This window comes from Phocoena phocoena, chromosome 5, assembly GCF_963924675.1.
Source record: "Phocoena phocoena chromosome 5, mPhoPho1.1, whole genome shotgun sequence".
Classification (NCBI taxonomy): domain Eukaryota; kingdom Metazoa; phylum Chordata; class Mammalia; order Artiodactyla; family Phocoenidae; genus Phocoena; species Phocoena phocoena.
Window position 1 is genome coordinate 138367570 of NC_089223.1, and position 17011 is coordinate 138384580.

The 17011-nt window shown below is 54.1% G+C and overlaps 1 protein-coding gene and 1 pseudogene across 1 annotated transcript; one reads left to right on the forward strand and one right to left on the reverse strand.

The window, feature by feature from the left end:
• On the reverse strand, positions 1-1423 carry NICOL1 (NELL2 interacting cell ontogeny regulator 1). Its single transcript, XM_065877294.1, has 3 exons — positions 1270-1423; positions 983-1071; positions 1-66 (listed from the first exon to the last, which is right to left on the reverse strand). The coding sequence occupies exons 1-3, from the start codon at positions 1403-1405 to the stop codon at positions 1-3; spliced, it is 291 nt and encodes a 96-aa protein (XP_065733366.1). The 5' UTR covers positions 1406-1423.
• Positions 1424-11441: 10018 nt separating this feature from the next.
• LOC136123918 (small ribosomal subunit protein uS17m-like) lies at positions 11442-11900 on the forward strand (annotated as a pseudogene).
• Positions 11901-17011: the final 5111 nt, after the last annotated feature.

The following is a 17011-nucleotide window of genomic DNA, read 5'->3' on the forward strand; positions in this document are numbered from 1 at the left end:
TCAGCGGCCGGCCGGCCAGCAGGCGCACAGGGCCCGGCGCTCGGCCTGCAGCAGGAGGGTCTCCGTCTGAAGAGCAACACGGGGCCGTCAGGGCACCGCCCGCTGCCCCCGCCCCAGCTCCCGAGGGCCTCCCAGCTCCCGGCTTCCCCCCAAAACCCACTGGCAGTCCTGTCTCCACCCATTCCCAAGACTCTCCGAGCCTGAACTGGACTCTGTGAGGACACCCCCAGCCCCAGCTCTGCAGACTTTGACGGCAGGGGACCTCTGCTGCCCTCCAGACGCCCCCCTCCCGGCCCGGAGCCTCTGCGGTCCTGGGCCAGTCCTGCCTCCTCAGCCCCACACCGGGACGACTTTTCCTAGCTTCCGCTCGGCTCTCAGGGGCCCCTCTCACCCCTCCCCCGACCCCCAGGGTGGGCTGGGGCTGCTCCTCTCGGGAACCCAGCTCCAGACTCAATGAAACTCAGGCCCCTTGACCCCCAGGGGGCGCCACAGGTCTCAGGCCGGGCCCTTGGGAATTGGCCAGAAAGGGGGAGCAGGGGGGTCTCCCCTGCTTTCTACTTCTAGGAATGCTCTCTCCCTTTCTCAAGAGGAGTACATATATCTGTCACAAATAGAAACTCCGTCGGCTGACGGGGCTGACCCCTGGCCCCTGCGCACGCACCCGTCCCTCCCCAGGTGAGGCCGGGGGCAAGGAACCCCCCAGACAGCTGCGCCCAAGCTAACGTTCCGTGCCCAGCAAGCCCTACGCACCCCCTTCCGACCACCCCTTCCCCCGCCTCAGTTTCTTCCCTCACTGGGCCTCGGCACTCCACCCGGGGCAGGCTGCACTGGGACTAGGTGACCCCCGGGGAAAGTGCCGGCGAGGCCCTGGGGAGGAGGGGAACGGGACTGCCCCCGCTCTCCCACACTGACACCAGAAACTGAGTGTGGCGGTTGAGAGGGGCGGCCCTCCTCCCCACCCTCCTCTCCCCGGGAGGCTCACCCGCGCGTCAAGGCCGCAGGCCGTCTTCCGCAGGTCCTGCAGGGCGCGCTGCATGAACTCGAAAGCGTGGCAGTCCACGCACGGGCGGCCTGCGGGGGACGCGGGTCAGGACGCGGGGCGCGCCCCCAGCCCGGACCCACCGGAGCGGCGGCCTCCGTGCGCCCCCACCTCCCACCCGAGGGGGCGCGGGGCCCACCCTAGGAACAAAGGCGAGCCACGCCCCTCCCGCTCGCCCGGGTGCGGCCAGGGCCAAGGGGGAGCCCTCCGCACACGCGCGCGGCACCTACTCTGCGCGGGGACGGCGCTCCCGGCGGCGGGTTCCGCGCGGGCCTGGGCGCCCAGCAGCGCGACGCTCAGCAGCACCAGCAGAAGCAGCGGCGGCGGCGGCGACCGAGGGGGCCTGCACGGCGGCGAGGGGGCCATGGCCGAGCGGAGGGAGCCCGCGCGCCCTGCAGCAGCCGAGGGTCAGCAGCGCCCGCAACTCCGGCCAGCGAACACCCACCCCGGGACCCGGCCTCGCGAGCCCCTACCCCACCCTGACCTCCGCGGACCAGCGAACCCACCTCCAGGGCCCGCCCCCCTGGACGAGCGAACCCCCCCCACCCGGCCCACCGGGTCTCGCAGCTCCCCACCCCGGCCCCTCCACCCCCGCCACGCCCCCCGGGCCCAGCGACTCCTTCCCTCTCCCTCCCCACCCCACCCCGGCCCAGCGAACCCCACCCCGCCTTTACCGCAGTTGGGGACGCCGCGACAGCAGCGCCGGCGACTCGGGAAGACTTGCGGCGTCCGGCGCGCACCGCGCATGCGCTCCGACCCCGCCCGGGTCCCCTATCAGACGTCGTCGTCATGGAAACCCCGGGACTGCGAAAACAGCGGGCTTAAAGAGACCGAGGTGGCTCCTGGGCTCCGTGTGCCCAGCCCCGGGCGGGATCTGCGCCCAGAGCACCGTCGGGCCCACAGGCCACGGAGTGGGGAGGGCTGCTTGGAGGAGGCGGCGCCTGGATAACTCCTACAGAGCCACTGCCGGCCGGAATTAAGCCAAGGAAGCGGGAAATCTGCCGCGGGAGCTCGGCGGTCCCGGGGCTTGGGGTGTCCCTAGGCCGATCCTGAGGGAGGGGCTCGAGGCACGCCAGGGACTAGGGGCCAGTGAATGCAAAGGCGCGGCCTCTGCTCCCGGGCCAGGGAGGTCCAGTCGGGTCGGATTGCTCGGGGGAGATCGGGGCCAGGAGCGACCCAGGCCCGTGGGCCGGTGGGGATCCGCTCTCTCCGCTCCTGACTCGGGCCCAGGCTTGCCCCTGCGCTTCAGGGGAGAGGGACAGGTGAGAAGCCTATCGGCCTGCCGGGTCTCCCCTCCGCCGCTCCGCGCCCTGACACCTATTTGCCACACACCCCCACCCCCGCTGCATGACCTCGGAGGGGTCACTTGGCCCCTCTATGCCCTTTGCTCCCTCGTGACCACACAAGGTTGTTGGAAGTAAAGAGCCGAGTGTGGCCCCCGCGGGCGCCCCGATGCGCGCGGGTTTCAGGTCTCCGCCAGGCCCACGCGTGCGGGGGATACCCGGCCCCTCTGAGAGGGAAGGTCTCCACTTGGCGTCTACTTGGTCTCTACGAGGCGCAGCACTGATGCAGAGGCCCCGACCTCCGGAGAGTGCGCCCAGGCCCGCGTCCCCGCCTGAGTGCCGGAGCCCGTGCTGTGCGGGGCAGCGCCCGGCCCCCTTCCTGGTGGGCAGCGCCGGGCCAGATGCCCTCCGCCCCACCCCCGGGCCTTGGGTCAGCTGTCGCCCCGGCACGGGATGGGATGACCAAAGCCCCGACCGGACGAGGGTTTGCTGACCTAGGGGAGGGGGCAGTGCTCGTGAGCGCCACTCTCTCCCCCACGTCGGGCTCAGGGTCAGGCTCGCGCTGCAGCCCGGGACTGGGCGGGGGGCCTCCGGAAACGCGGGCCGGCCCGGCGCAGGGGCTCGGGGGCCAGCGGGCGGCATTCCCGGACGTGCGCATTTCCGCGCCCTTTATCCGGAGCCCAGTGCCCAAGTGGGGCGGGGCGCGGCGGCCGACCCGAGCAGCAGCCCCGAGGGGCCACTGGGTTGGGACGTGTGGCCGGAGGGCGCCACACCGCACGGGCTTTTTCTACCTGTCGTTCCGTCCCGCTGCCTCCGGATCGCGGCCGGCTCCTGCCCCGCTGTCCCTGCGCGCGCACGGGCAAGGCTCGGGGAGACCTCGGCGGCGGTGCGGTGGGAGGCACAGCTGCGGACGCGTGGATCCATCAGAGTGTCCCTTCTCCCGCTTCCCCGGCGCGGCCCAGCCTGACCATCCCTGCCCCGCACACCCTCGAGCCCCTGGCCGCATCCTCCCCGCAACTGTGCTTCTCTACCGAGGGGACCGCGCCACCGGTCCGCCGGGCGGAACCCCAGGGCTGCCCGGGTCCTGAGTGCCCGGCCACACACTTCTTCTCCGCCCCCCGCCCCGTCCCCCATCCCTCACCCTAGCCTGCGTCCTCCTCCCTCTCCCCTCCCCAAGGGTACGGATTTTCCTTCCCCACTGGCTCTTCAGCAAGTAGGCTGTGATTTCTTTCACATCCCAATAAGACAAACTTCGTGAGCCCCTGCCTCCCCCCATCACCTCTCCTGGCTGTGCAGTTTCTCCCCTTCTGTCTTGAGCCCACACCTGTCCAGCCAGCACTGCCCTGACCCACCTAAAGCATCCAAGGACCAGTCCTCAGGCCTCCCCACTGGCCATCAGTGGCCCCGTGGCCCCCCCCCCTCCTTGCTCCATCTTCGCCCCCCACCTCTTCATGTTCCCTCCTCAGGGCCATGTCCTTTGTGACCTTGTCCAATCGCAGCTGTAAAAACCAGCCATGCAGTTCCAGGTGTCCCATCCAACTGCCCTGGACTTGGAGAGGTCCAAGTCTCCACTTGGAGAATAGACTTCTCAAGGTCAGCATGTCCAAATCTGCTGTCCCTCTTCCCCCCAGAATAAAGCCCAACAACTGCCCACAGCCTTCCCCATCTCTGGTGAGGGCAGTCCATCCTGGCAGCTGCTCAGACCAAACCCACAGCAGTCCTTTTAGAAATCCTGTGCACTCCACTCTCAGAGCCACCAGAATCATTCTCCGAGCTAGGCTCCAGATCCCTGGTCCACACCGCCCCTCACCTGGACTCTTTTTTTTTTTTTTTTTAATATTTTATTTATTTATTTTTGGCTGCATCAGGTCTTAGTTGCAGCAAGCGGGATCTTCGTCGCGGCATGCAGGCTTCTCTAGTTGCCGGGCACAGCCTCTCCAGTTGTGGTGTGCAGGCTCTTTAGTTGTGGCACGCGGGCTCTTCAGTTGCCCCACGGGCTTAGTTGCCCTGTGGCATGTGGGATCTTAGTTCCCTGACCAGGGCTTGAACCTGCGTCGCCTGCACTGGCCGGCGGATGCTTAACCACTGCGCCACCAGGGAAGCCCTTCACCTGGACTCTTGAGCCCTCTCACCACCTCTGTGTAGCTCACCTCCTTGTGGTCCAGTTGCCCTAAGACAGCCAGAGGGACCTTTCTTATTTCCTTTTTTAAATTGTGGTAAAGTAAATATAACATAAAATTGACCGTATTCACTATTTTTAGGTGTAGAGTTCAGTGGCATTAAGTATGGTTCACAGTATTTACCGCGTTGTGCAGCCATCACCACCACCCATGAGTAGAATTTCTTCATCTTCCCACACTGAAACTCTGTCCTCATTAAACGCTAATTCCTCTCTCCCCCAGCACCTAGCACCCACCATCTACTTTCTGTCTCTGTGTCTTTGACTCCTCCGGGGACCTCATATAAGTGGAAATGCACAGTATTTTGTCCTTTTGTGACTGGCTTTTTTCACTGAGCAGAATGTCCTCAAGGTTCACCCACATTTTAGCAGGTGTCGAGATTCCCTTCCTTTTTAAGGCTGAATAATATTCCACCGTGTGTATGGACCACATTTTGTTTCCATTCACGTGTGGGTGCTTCCATGCTTTTGCTGTTGTGACTAGTGCTGCTATGACAGAGGGGCCTTTTCAATCGTCATCAGATGCTGCCCCCTCTCTGCTCACAGCCCTCCATGGATCCCGTCTCACCACAGTGACAGTCCAAGCCCTGATGTGGCTGGGAGGCTGTCTGCCTGCCAACCTTCCCTCCCACCCCTTACCTGCCCACGCCATGCCAGCCACATAATCTCCTTGCCAGGCCGCTGGGGACACTCTGCTGCTCCTGCCCCAGGGCCTTTCCTCGAGCTGGGCCCACCTGTTTCCAAGGATGCCACAGCCTTCTTCCTCTCTCCCTTGAGGCTCTGCTCAAGTAGTTCCTTGTCTGTGAGAGCCAGCCCACCCATCCTGTGTACTATAGAGAAAACAGAGGAGAGACATCCAGGGAGCAAGCCTCTGGTGTCTCTTCCTAAAAGGACACTAATCCTATCAGATCAGGGCCCCACCCCACTGACCTCATTTAGCCTGTTTTCTTCCTTAGGGGCCACATCTCCAAATACAGCCACCTTGGGGATTAAGGCTTCGACACATTAATTGGGGGTGGTGGTGGATGGGAACAGTCCATAACACCATCCCATCCTCTCCAGTCCCTCTTACCCCGTCCTACATTTTTCCTTTTCCTTACACTCTCCCCTGACTCACTATGTAATTTATTAAGTACGTTGATCGTTCCTTGTGTCCAGAGCTCTTGGGGGTGGGGGGCAGTTTTGCCCTCAGGGATACTTGGCATCTGGGGGCATTTTGGATGGTTGCGGCTGGGAGGAGAGGTGCCACTGAACCCACTGGGCAGACGTCAAGGGCGCCGCTAAGCACCCTGCAAAGCAGGACGACCCACAAAGGATGATCCAGCCCAAACCGTGGACGGAGCAGCAGTTGAGGAGCCCCGGTCTGTGTCTTCTCACCAGAAGGCCAGGCCCTCCCTACCGGGTGCTCAGAAGATGTGCAGGAGGTGTGACTGCGTGAGCGCGGGCCCAGGTGAGCAGGAGATGGGCCTAGGCAGGCAGAGAGGCGCTGGCTGTGTAGCCCAGGCCTGGGAGGAGCTGCTTGTCCAGGGCTCGGACCGGATGGGACAAAGCGGGCAGGAAGTGGGAGGAGGGCCGTGTGGGCAGCTGGGGAAAGGAGCGGCCCTCGGGGTGGGCAAGTGAAAGGGTGCAGGGTGAACGCCTTGTGGGGCCTGGGTTCCGAGCCGCTGTCCAGCTGGAGATCGAGGCACAGAAGTCAGCATGAACGTGGCCTGCACAATGACACCAGGACGCTCTGGGCATGAATCCCTTTGATGCCCCAGAGCCCTCATCCCCTCCAGACTCTCCCCGGCCGCCACCACTGTGGGGCAGAGGTGGGGGTCCAGTGGCGTCTCATCAGACACTGGGAAAAGGCTGTTCGTGCTTGCCATGGGCTCTGCCCAGGACAGCCTCTCGGGGACCTTCTCCCCTGTCCAGAGCAGATCTGCCCACTGCCCCCAACTCTCAGCAGTCAGGTTACCCTCACCTCTTCCCCGCCAACCCTCACCTCCCCCTTCCACTTACCTCCCCCGCCAAGGGAGGTGGAGCCCAGGCGAGTTGCCAATGACCCCGCAGGTGGTGGGGAGGGACTGGCGGGGGTGGGTTCAAGGGGCAGAGGTCATCAGGTTAACTCTGCCCAGGCCCTGCCAGCAAACAGAGCTGGGAGAAGAGGCAAGAGAGTCTGAGCTTCGTGGCTCCGGGGTTAGCGGTTTAGGTCCAGAGCAAGTCTGATGCACACACACCACTCGTTCAGCAGGGAAGGGACACCAGAAGTAGGCCCAGGCCTCCTCTCCTGGCCTGCAGGCCTGGCAGTGAGCTGTCTTGATACTGAGGGTGAAGGGAAGAAGGGTTGTAACACAAGAGCCGGCTCCGGCATGAAGCTGCTCCGGGATACGCCAGGAAAGTGTAGACAAGGAAACTATCTGGAAATGGTTCTGCACTCGTGATGATTCTCGTGGCAAGTGGCAGAAGAAAATTCAAATGATCCCTAGCAGGAAGCGTCCTCATCTTAAGCCTTGGAAAACCCAAGCAGATAAAAGCACGTGACCTACCTCTATGCTGCCTGCAAGAGGCTCGCTTTAAATCCAAAGACACAAAAGATTGACGGTGAAAGGATGAAAAAGGGTATTCCCTGCAAATAAAACCCAAAAGAGAGCAGGGGTGGCTAAACTGATATCAGGCAAAATAGACTTTATATCGAAAAAGTTTACAAGAGACAAAGAAGGACATTACACGTCAATAAAAGGCTTGATACGGCAAAAGGATATGACAAATATAAATGTTTACACACCTGATGACAGACCATGAAAATACATGAAGCAAAAACTAATGGAATTAAAGAGAGAAACACAGTTCTACCATAACAATTGGAGACTTCGATACCCCACTCATAATATTGGATAGAACAACCAGACAGAAGATAAGTAAGGAAACAGGACCTAAGCAACACAGTAAACCAACCAGATCTAACCGTCATGCCCAGGACACTCCACCCAGTGACAACAGTACACACACCCTTCTCAGGTGCACATGGGACGCTTTCCAGGAGAGACCATATATTAAGTCACTGATTAAGTCTCAACAGGTTTTTTTCTTTTGGCCGTGCTGTGTGGCCTGCGGGATTTTAGTTCCCTGAACAGATATTGAACCCGAGCCCTCGGCAGCGAGAGCACAGAATCCCAACCGCTGGACCACCAAGGAATTCCCATCAGTAGATTTTCCAAGCTAGATACCATAAAAAGTACATTCTCTGACCACTACGGGATGATGCGGAAATCAATAACAGAAGGAGAAGTGGAACATTACAGAACCAAAGGATCAAAGAAGAAATCGAAAGGGAACTTAGAAATTACTTGGAGAGGAATGGAAACAAAAACAAAACATACCAAAACTTATGGGACACCACGAAAGCAGTGATAAGGGGGAAATTAGAGCTATAGATACATTTTTTAAAAAGATCTCAAACCAACAACCTAATTTTACAACTTAAGGAGCTAGAAAAAGAAGAACAAACTAAACCTAAAACTGGCAGAAGGAGGGAATTCCCTGGTGGCCCAGTGGTTAGGACTTGGCAGGTTCACTGCCGAGGGCACGGGTTCGATCCCTAGTTGGGGAACTAAGATCCCACAAGCCGCGAGGCACAGCCAAAACACAAAACAAAAAACTAGAAGTAAAGAAATAAAGGGTAGATTAGGGTGGAGAGAAATGAAATAGAGAATAGAAAAACAATAGAGAAAAATCAATGAAACAAAAAGTTGGTTCTTTGAAAATACCAACAAAATTGACAAACCGTTAGCTAGACGGACTAAGAAAAAGAGAGAAGAGACTCAGTTCCCTAAAATCATACATGAAAGTGGAGGCATCACTACCGATTCAACAGAAATGAAAGGACTACAGGAGAGTGAGCAACGCACACCAACAAATTGGATAACCTAGATGAAATGGACAAATTCCTAGAAGCACAAAACCTACTAAGACGAAACCATGAGGAAACAGGAATTCCGAATAGACCCATAACTAGTGAGGAGATTGAATCAATAATCAAAAATCTCCCAACAAAGAAAAGCCCTGGACCTGATGGCTTCACTGGTGAATTCCAGCAAACATTTAAAGAAGTATTAACACCAATCCTTCTCAAACTTTTCCAAAAAATTGAAGAGTATGAAATATTTCCTAACTCATTCCATAAAGCCAGCACTACCTGATACCAAGGCCGGAGAAGCACTTCAGACCAACAGTCCTCACGAGCATCGATGCAAAACTCCTCAACAAATACAAGCACGTTAAAAGGACTATATCGGGAGGGGTGCAGGGGTGATTCCAAGGCGTGGGTCATACTCTGGTTCTTGATTCAGATGTTGGAGACCCAGTGTGCTTACTTTGTGGAAGTTCAACTGTATATTTATGATTTCTGCACATCTCTGTATGTATTTACTAAAAAAAAAGATTACTTATATTTTTAAACAAAGAATGAGACAAAATAAACACACGTTTACTCAGAGACAGAATGTCCTTAGGAAGGAAATTCTAAAGGATGTAGTTCAGGCTGAGATAAAGAGCTCCTAGATGGAAGATCTGGAACTCACTCGGGGGCAAAGGAAGAGGAAAATCTGGGGGTAAATACAGTATAAAGAAGCCATGACTCCACTAAACAATAATAAAAAGATAGAATTAAAATATGTGGCAACATATAAATCAGGGAGGGGTTAATAGAGTTAAAGTGCTCTGGACAAAATACCCAAAGGATCTGGTAGGAGGCTGAAAGTATTATTAAATTTATTTTGTCACTCTTTTACAGGTTCATTCAGGTGTGATTGACATGCAATACACAATTAGATCGATTTCCATGTATACATGTGAAAATTAATAAAGGGAAACCTCACTGAAATGGAGTCAGGAGGCCAGAAGGGGGAGCTCTCATGCAGTACCACTCAAAGTTGGTCACAGGAAGAATCATCAGTTACAGGTCCCCACAGGAAAAGATGTACAGGGCATCTCCTACGAGAAATCCACTTCCCCAGAAGCTCAGCCAGAATCCATCACCACTCTGAACTCTCACTTTTCTCCAATGGACTTTGGTTCAAAACAACCCCTCCCAACTTCCTCCTTTTTCTCTGTAAAATAATGTTCCTCTCCTTTGTTAGACTTGCCTTTGGCCTTTGTATAGCGTGCTTGTCCCAAGTCACAGTTCTCTGCTATTCCCGAGTAAACCCATTTTTGCTGGTAAAACAACTGTTTCATTTTGAAGGTCAGCATGCACGTGTGATGCCATTACCACCATGAAGACAAGGAACATACCCACTGCCACCCAAACACCCTCATCTCTCTTTGCAATCTCCCCTCCTGCCTCTCACTGGCACCTCCCCCCAAGATAACCACCAATCCGCTTTCTGTTGCTAGCCTGCATTTTCTACAATTTCATGTACGTGGAATCATACAATATATTCTTTGTCTGTCTTCCGTAAATTAGTAAAGTTATTTTGAGATTTGTCTATGCCGTTGGGCGCACCAATAGTGTGTTCTTTTTATCGGTGAGTAGTATTCCATTGTGTGGAAAAACCACAATTTGTTTGTGCATTCACTCGTTGATAGAAATTTGGATAATTTCCGGTATTTGGCTATTACAAATAAAGCTGCTGTGGATATTCACACACAAGTCTTTGTATGGACATGCATTTTCTATTTTATTATTTATGTATTTATTTATGGCTGCTTTGGGCCTTCGTTGCTGCACGTGGGCTTTCTCTAATTGTGGCGAGCGGGGGCTACTCTTCGTTGCGGTGCTCGGGTTTCTCACTGCAGTGGCTTCTCTTGTTGTGGAGCATGGTTTCTAGGCATGCGGGCTTCAGCAGTTATGGTGCTCGGGCTCAGTAGTTGTGGCACGCGGGCTTCAGTAGTTGTGGCACGCGGGCTCTGGAGCGCAGGCTCAGTAGTTGTGGCGCACGGGCTTAGTTGCCCCTTGGCATGTGGGATCTTCCCGGACAGGGCTCAAACCCGTGTCCCCTGCATTGGCAGGTGGATTCTTAACCACTGCGCCACCAGGGAAGTCCCTGGACATGTATTCTCATTTGAGGTCTTTTATAGCCCTACTTAACATCTTTTAATCTTTCTCCTACCTTCCTGGATATTTCAGATAGTTATAATAAACTTTAATGCCCTTGTCTACTGATTCTATTATCTGTCTCATTTCTGGTTCTGGTCCAATTGATTGATTTTTTTCCCCTTTATTATGAGTTGTATTTTCCTGCTCCTTTACGTTTATGGTAATTTTATCGGATGCCAGATATTGTAATTTTTATAGTGTTGGGTCATAGGGATTTTTTTCTTCTTTATATGTTTTTGAGCTTTGTTCTGGAACGCAGTTAGTTACTTGGAAATAATTTGATCCTTTGGGTCTTCCTTTTAGGTTTCGTTAGGTGGGCTCAGAAAACCCCTGAGTCTGAGCCAGTTTGCCCTTAATACTAAGCAGTGGCTTTCTGAGCGCTGTACTCAGTGCCCCGTGGCCATCGGGAACCTCCTTCTGGCCCGCGTGAACTCTGAGCATTGTTCCACTTTCCCTGTTCCAGGGTCTTTCCCAGCCTCGGGGCACTTCTGTATGTGCTGAGAACTGGAGGGGACACACTGCAGAGCCCCAGAGCTTTGCCTTTTCCCTCTGCAACTCTGCCCGAAAAGTTCCAGTCACCTTGGGCTCCCCGGACGCTGAACTCTGTCTCTTCAAGCCACGGGCATAGCCAGCTTTATTTGGGTTCTTCCTCCGTGTCCTGCAGCCTGGTACGTTCCTCCAGAGGCAGGCTGGCCAACCACGGAACTCACCTTGCTGTTTCCCTTCTCCCAAGGATCACTGTCCTGCACTGCCTGTCGTCTACTGCCTGAAAACCTTTGTTTCATATTTTGTCCAGTATGTTTCGATATTTAAAGTGATAGGCTGTCATGTGGGAGCCCTCCAGGTGACCAAAGCCACATAATGTCAATAGCTCGTTCATCTGTCCACGCCAAGTGCTGTCACGGGACAGCAACGCAAACAACTGCTGGAGTGACAGTGACCAGGCTTGTTCTGGATCCCTGTTTATTAGAGGTTGCTGAAGGAGAGCGTTCTTGATTATATAAGACATTTGAGCTGAATCTCCAAAAGGATTTTCTCCAGAGGACCAGTATCTTAATAAGCGAAAAACCTACTTTGCCCACCATGCTCTCCAGCAGTGCACCGTGGGGGTATCGTGCTCCTCAGAGCTCTACCTGTCCCGCGAACAAAGCAGGTGGAGCGTGAACTGGCTGAGACCATTTTCAAGGTTGGACAAGTCATAGATCCAGTGACCGGAAAGTGCTGTGCAGGAACCACCTGGACCTGGAGAGTCCGGTCAGTCTGGAAACCACCCACCTAAGCAAAAACCTGGAAGAACTTGATCTCTCTTCAACACAGTGAAGGGGGATCAGAAAACGGAGCCAAAAGGGAAGGATTTCTAAATTTGCTTTATGGAAAACGTTTTCTCTTTCCTCACAAACCATCCAGTTTCTCTTCTGGTATTTATGACATAGCTAAAAGTAAATGAAATGAAGACCTTGTTATAATTTTTCATAAAGGTTTATGGTCATGTTTCAAAAATTAAAAATAAAGTGGTAGGCCAGGGCTTCCCTGGTGGCACAGTGGTTGAGAGTCCGCCTGCCGATGCAGGGGACACGGGTTCGTGCCCCGGTCCGGGAAGATCCCACATGCCGCGGAGCGACTGGGCCCGTGAGCCATGGCCGCTGAGCCTGCGCGTCTGGAGCCTGTGCTCCGCAACGGGAGAGGCCACAGCAGTGAGAGGCCCGTGGACCGCAAAAAAAGTAATAATTATAATAAAAAATAAAGTGGTAGGCCATATGACCATACATGGAAATTGGTATTATTCATTTCATTTTTTTAAGATTTATTTATTTATTATTTTAAAATATATATTTATTTATTTATCATTTATTTATTTATTTTGGCTGCGCCCGGTCTTAGCCCGATCTTCAGCTGCGGCATGCGGACTCCTTAGCTGTGGCACGTGAACTCTTGGTTGCTGCACGCAGGCGGGATCGAGTTCCCTGGTCAGGGATCAAACCCAGGCCCCCTGCACTGGGAGCGCGGAGTCCCACCCGCTGGACAGCAGGGAAGTCCCTTATTTATTTATTTTTATTTTCTTGTCTTTGGCTGCATTGGGTCTTGGTCGCAGCACGCAGCATCTTCGTTGCAGTGGGCGGGCTTCTCTCTAGTTGTGGCGCACGGGTTCCGGAGCACCTGGGCTCTGTACTTTGCGGCACACAGGCTCTTTAGTTGAGGCATACGAGCTCAGTAGTTGTGGTGCAGGACCCTGCCCCAAGGCTGCACTATTGTTTCTTGGCAGTTCCTCCCTTGTCTCTGCATCCCCTCCCTTCCCTGATTAGCAACTGTTTGGACCTGCCTTTTAGGACTCAGGGAAGGTGGTGGAGGCTGAAGTCTATTTCCTACAAACAAGAAATGGGGGACACAGAAAGGCTTTCATGCCCAGGAGCCCCACAGGGTTCTGCTTGGTTTCAGAAGTGCAGGGTCTCTGTTTGTATGTATCTATGCATGTGTGTTTTGTGGATGTGTGGTATTGCCAAAACTAATTTGTAAAAGAGCTCTATTTAATTGGCTTAAGGGAAATTAAGTGCTTATGTAGATACTCAGAAATATAAGACTAACCTAAATGAATTTCAGGATATCATCTAGGATTAATTTTTAATGAATGAAAACAAGTTTGGTTTAATTAATACAGACATGTCTTTAGACTCACCAGCGTTAAGTGTAATACTTTTATTGTATTAGCTTTACTACAAGTCAAATTAAGATCTGATTATTCCTGTTACAAAACTTGTCAGCAAGAAAAATAACTTGATATGATAAAACTGAAACAGAGCAGGACCCTGTGAGACTCTTGGGCATGCAAACCTTTCTTTGTCCCCCGTTTCTGGTTTGTAGAGATCAGACTCCAGCCTCCATGACCTTCCCTGAGTCCCAAGGGGCAGATTTGAACAGTTGCTAATCAGGGAAGGGAGGGGATGCAGAAATAAGGGAGGAGTGGCCAAGAAACAATGGTGCAGCCTTGGGGCAGGGTCCTGGTTCCCCCCCAAGGGATGCACATAACAATATCTTTGAGCTCTTTACAGAACTAAACCCCAACAAATGGAAGATGTTAGCATTCTTCATTCCCAGAGAAGCTCATCAAGAGACCACCTGAGGCCAGGTTAAAGGAGCGCAGGCCCTGCACACACTCTGAGCCTTATCAGCAACCTGCCTTTGAACCATTGCTATAAAACTCACCAAATCCTCCCGGGTTGGGACAGTTGTGAGGGGCATGAGCCCCTGTGTCCCCCTTTGCCTGGCAAAGCAATAAAGCCACTTTACTACTTCACCCAAAACTCTACCTCCAAGATTTGATTTGGCACTGGTGCACAGAGGCCAAGTCAAAACTTTTAAGTAAATTAAATGTATATGAGCTAAGAGTTTTTAGATGAACTCTTTAGGAATAATTATGTTCTAGGACTGTCTTAAAATGGTTCCTCCAGATTTTTAGTAACTTGGAACTGCTAAATTAAGTTAGATGGTGTAGACTGGAAAAAAAAAAAAAAAAAAAGCACAACCTAAAAGTTGAGTTGTTTTATTTGGTGGACAAAACTGAGGACTTAAGTCCAGGACACAGCATCTCAGATAACGCAGAGAGACTGCTCTGAAGAGGTGAGGGAGGGGCCAGGATGCAAAGGGTATTTTGCAACAAAGACCAGGTAGCCGGAGCTTCAAAGGATCACTGTTAATGAAATCATTCCTTTGCTACGCATCTTAAGTCATCTGGGGCCAGTATCCCATGCTTTGGCAGCCTGAGTTTCCTCCGGGTGCACTGTGCGGGTCGGGGCACATGCCGCAGCTGACGGTTTGACGGTGGCGTCCTGTCTCCATCCTGAGCTCCCTCGTGGCTCACCGTCCGGGATGCGGCTGTAGTGACTGATGGCTACAACATCCTTTGTTTACTGACATGACATATTGAAAGGTAATATCTTCCATTCACAGCAGGAATTCCTCGAGTACCCAGGTCATTCCCAAATAAGACACTGGAACACTAACTGCTAAATAAGCCTAAGTTTTGCTACTTTTGCTTTTCATTAGAGAAAAACTAAAGATGTTTGGGTTCACTGGACATGTACTCCACTGAGGAAAGAAATTAGGTTACAGAATACGTTTATACATCGTGTGCGTGCTATTTACAATGTAATGGCTACAGACACAACATACTTTTAAGTGTAATCTTCATTGTTAGCATTCTCTCTATCACTTTAAGTCTAGACAATCAAGCCCTGATCTGTGGCATTTGCCAATATCCGTGGTGTAAGTACTCCCACCTTTGCTGCATTCGAGCTGCCAGTGGGTTATCTGTGAAAGTGGGGTTCGATGAGAAGCGCGGTGTACGTTATACAGACCTCCGCCATCCCAGTCAGTTACAACAGACATACAGAAATGGGTAATAGTGAATGAATGCAATAAAATGAAGTTACATTTTTTTAAAAATTTATTTTATTTTTGGCTGCATTGGGTCTTTGTTGCTGCGCGTGGGCTTTCTCTAGTTGCGGCGAGCGGGGGCTGCTCTTCGTTGTGGTGCACGGGCTTCTCATTGCGGTGGCTTCTCTTGTTGCAGAGCACGGGCTCTAGGCGCACAGGCTTCAGTAGTTGTGGCTTGTGGGCTCTAGAGCGCAGGCTCAGTAGTTGTGGCACACGGGCTTAGTTGCTCTGCGGCATGTGGGATCTTCCCGGACCGGGGCTTGAACCCGTGTCCCCTGCATTGGCAGGCGGATTCTTAACCACTGCACCACCAGGGAAGCCCTGAAGTTACATTTTTAACAATGGCAGTGTTTAATGACAAGCTTATAAAATTCCTGAAAATTTAGCAATTGGCTCTCGCAAGCCTGTGTCAACTGTGGGAAGTGAACCAGCACAGTCCGCCTAGAGAACTTTTAACAGCCCTCTTTAACACTACCTGGTGACCTCTGGCCAACACCCCGACTCTGGGGTATGCACCTCCCAGACTCTTACGTGTAGTCTGAGAGGACCTTGTAGGAGGGTCCTCACTGTAGACTGTCCATAGGGTGGGGCAACTGGAAGCAAGGTGAGGGTTTCATCCTAGGGGGATGGAAAGCTAAAATGTGGATCCAAGATCAGCACAATCGCACCTGTCCACCAAAGACACCAACATACACGTAACAGTACTTTATGTCTGACACACACATCAGGACACAGTTTCAACACGTCGTAGTGCTGGGCTTCGGGATTGCTGGCGGAAGGAAGAAAAACCGACTCAAGTAGAATAAAAGCAGAGTCGGGCCTCACTCCAATCTCGGAGGACAGCAGGCTTGATGGGAAGGGTCTGGACTGCTGACCTCTCCACCGCCCAGGTACCTGAAGACGGGTGAGGCACTGGGTGCTCCCTGACCCTCTCTCCTCACAGGTCTGGATGAAGTGGAAAGGCTGGGGCGCTGTGGCTCTGGTGGCAGAGGGGGATCTGAAGGGGGGCTCGTACACAGGTACTCTTTCCGGAGATGATGAGGTCCGGGTCCAAGCTGTGGGTGGGAGGGGGCAGAGGAAGAGATATAGCGGCTGGGACGGGAGGAGCCAGGAGGCCGGGCTGGGGGACCCCCCTGCACCACAAGCTGCCCCCTGTCTGGGGCACCCTTTCTCCTGCTCACTGCATGCGACTTCTTTTCACTTGAGGGGCAGCGTGCCCTCCTCGGAAAAGGGCCCCGGCCACACCTGGTACAGCAGTCCCCACCCCTCTCGGTCTGCCAACAAGCTTGGGAGCACCTCCAAGTTTGCTGTCCTCATCCACAAGAGGTACTAGCCCGATTCTGGGCGCTATGACACAGATCTCTAGGCACAGGCAAGGAAGCCGGCCTGCGGGGAACAAAGGGGTGAACAAAGGGGTCGGCCAGGCAGGAGCTCCCTCCCTCCAGGGAGAGGGCACCGCTGTGGGCTGAAGCCCCAGTTCTGTGCTGTCCTTGATTATGCACAAGCCTGGCTGGGGTCTGTGGCTGGTAAGAACCGCCTCCCAAGGCAGGGCTGACTCCCTGGGGGCCGGACCGCTGGTGTCCCCCCCACCCCGTTCTGGCATCTGGAAAGGGCAGGCCCAGACCCGGTAGGTGCGGGGCCGCGCGCGGTGCCTGGAGAAGGCAGCCTGCAGCTAAGCCCGAGGACGCGCGTCAGGCGCGGGCGTCATCACTCAGTCCTGTCTTGGGACAAAGCACTGGGGACCAGAGAGGCTGCCAGGCTTGAGAAAGCTCACCCAGGAGCCTGCAGGCCTGATGTGCAGGGTATGCGGCACTCCCGTCACTCGGTCCCCCCGCCCGCCTCCTCTGGATCGCCGACCCCGCAAGGGCGAAGGTTTGGGCCCGACTCGCTCACTACTGTGTCCCCAGCAATTCGAACTGTGCCAGGCACGTCGCAGGTGGTCAGCGCACGCGGTCTGTCTAGGGAACGGACGAGAGCTGGACCCCACCCGACTCTATTTG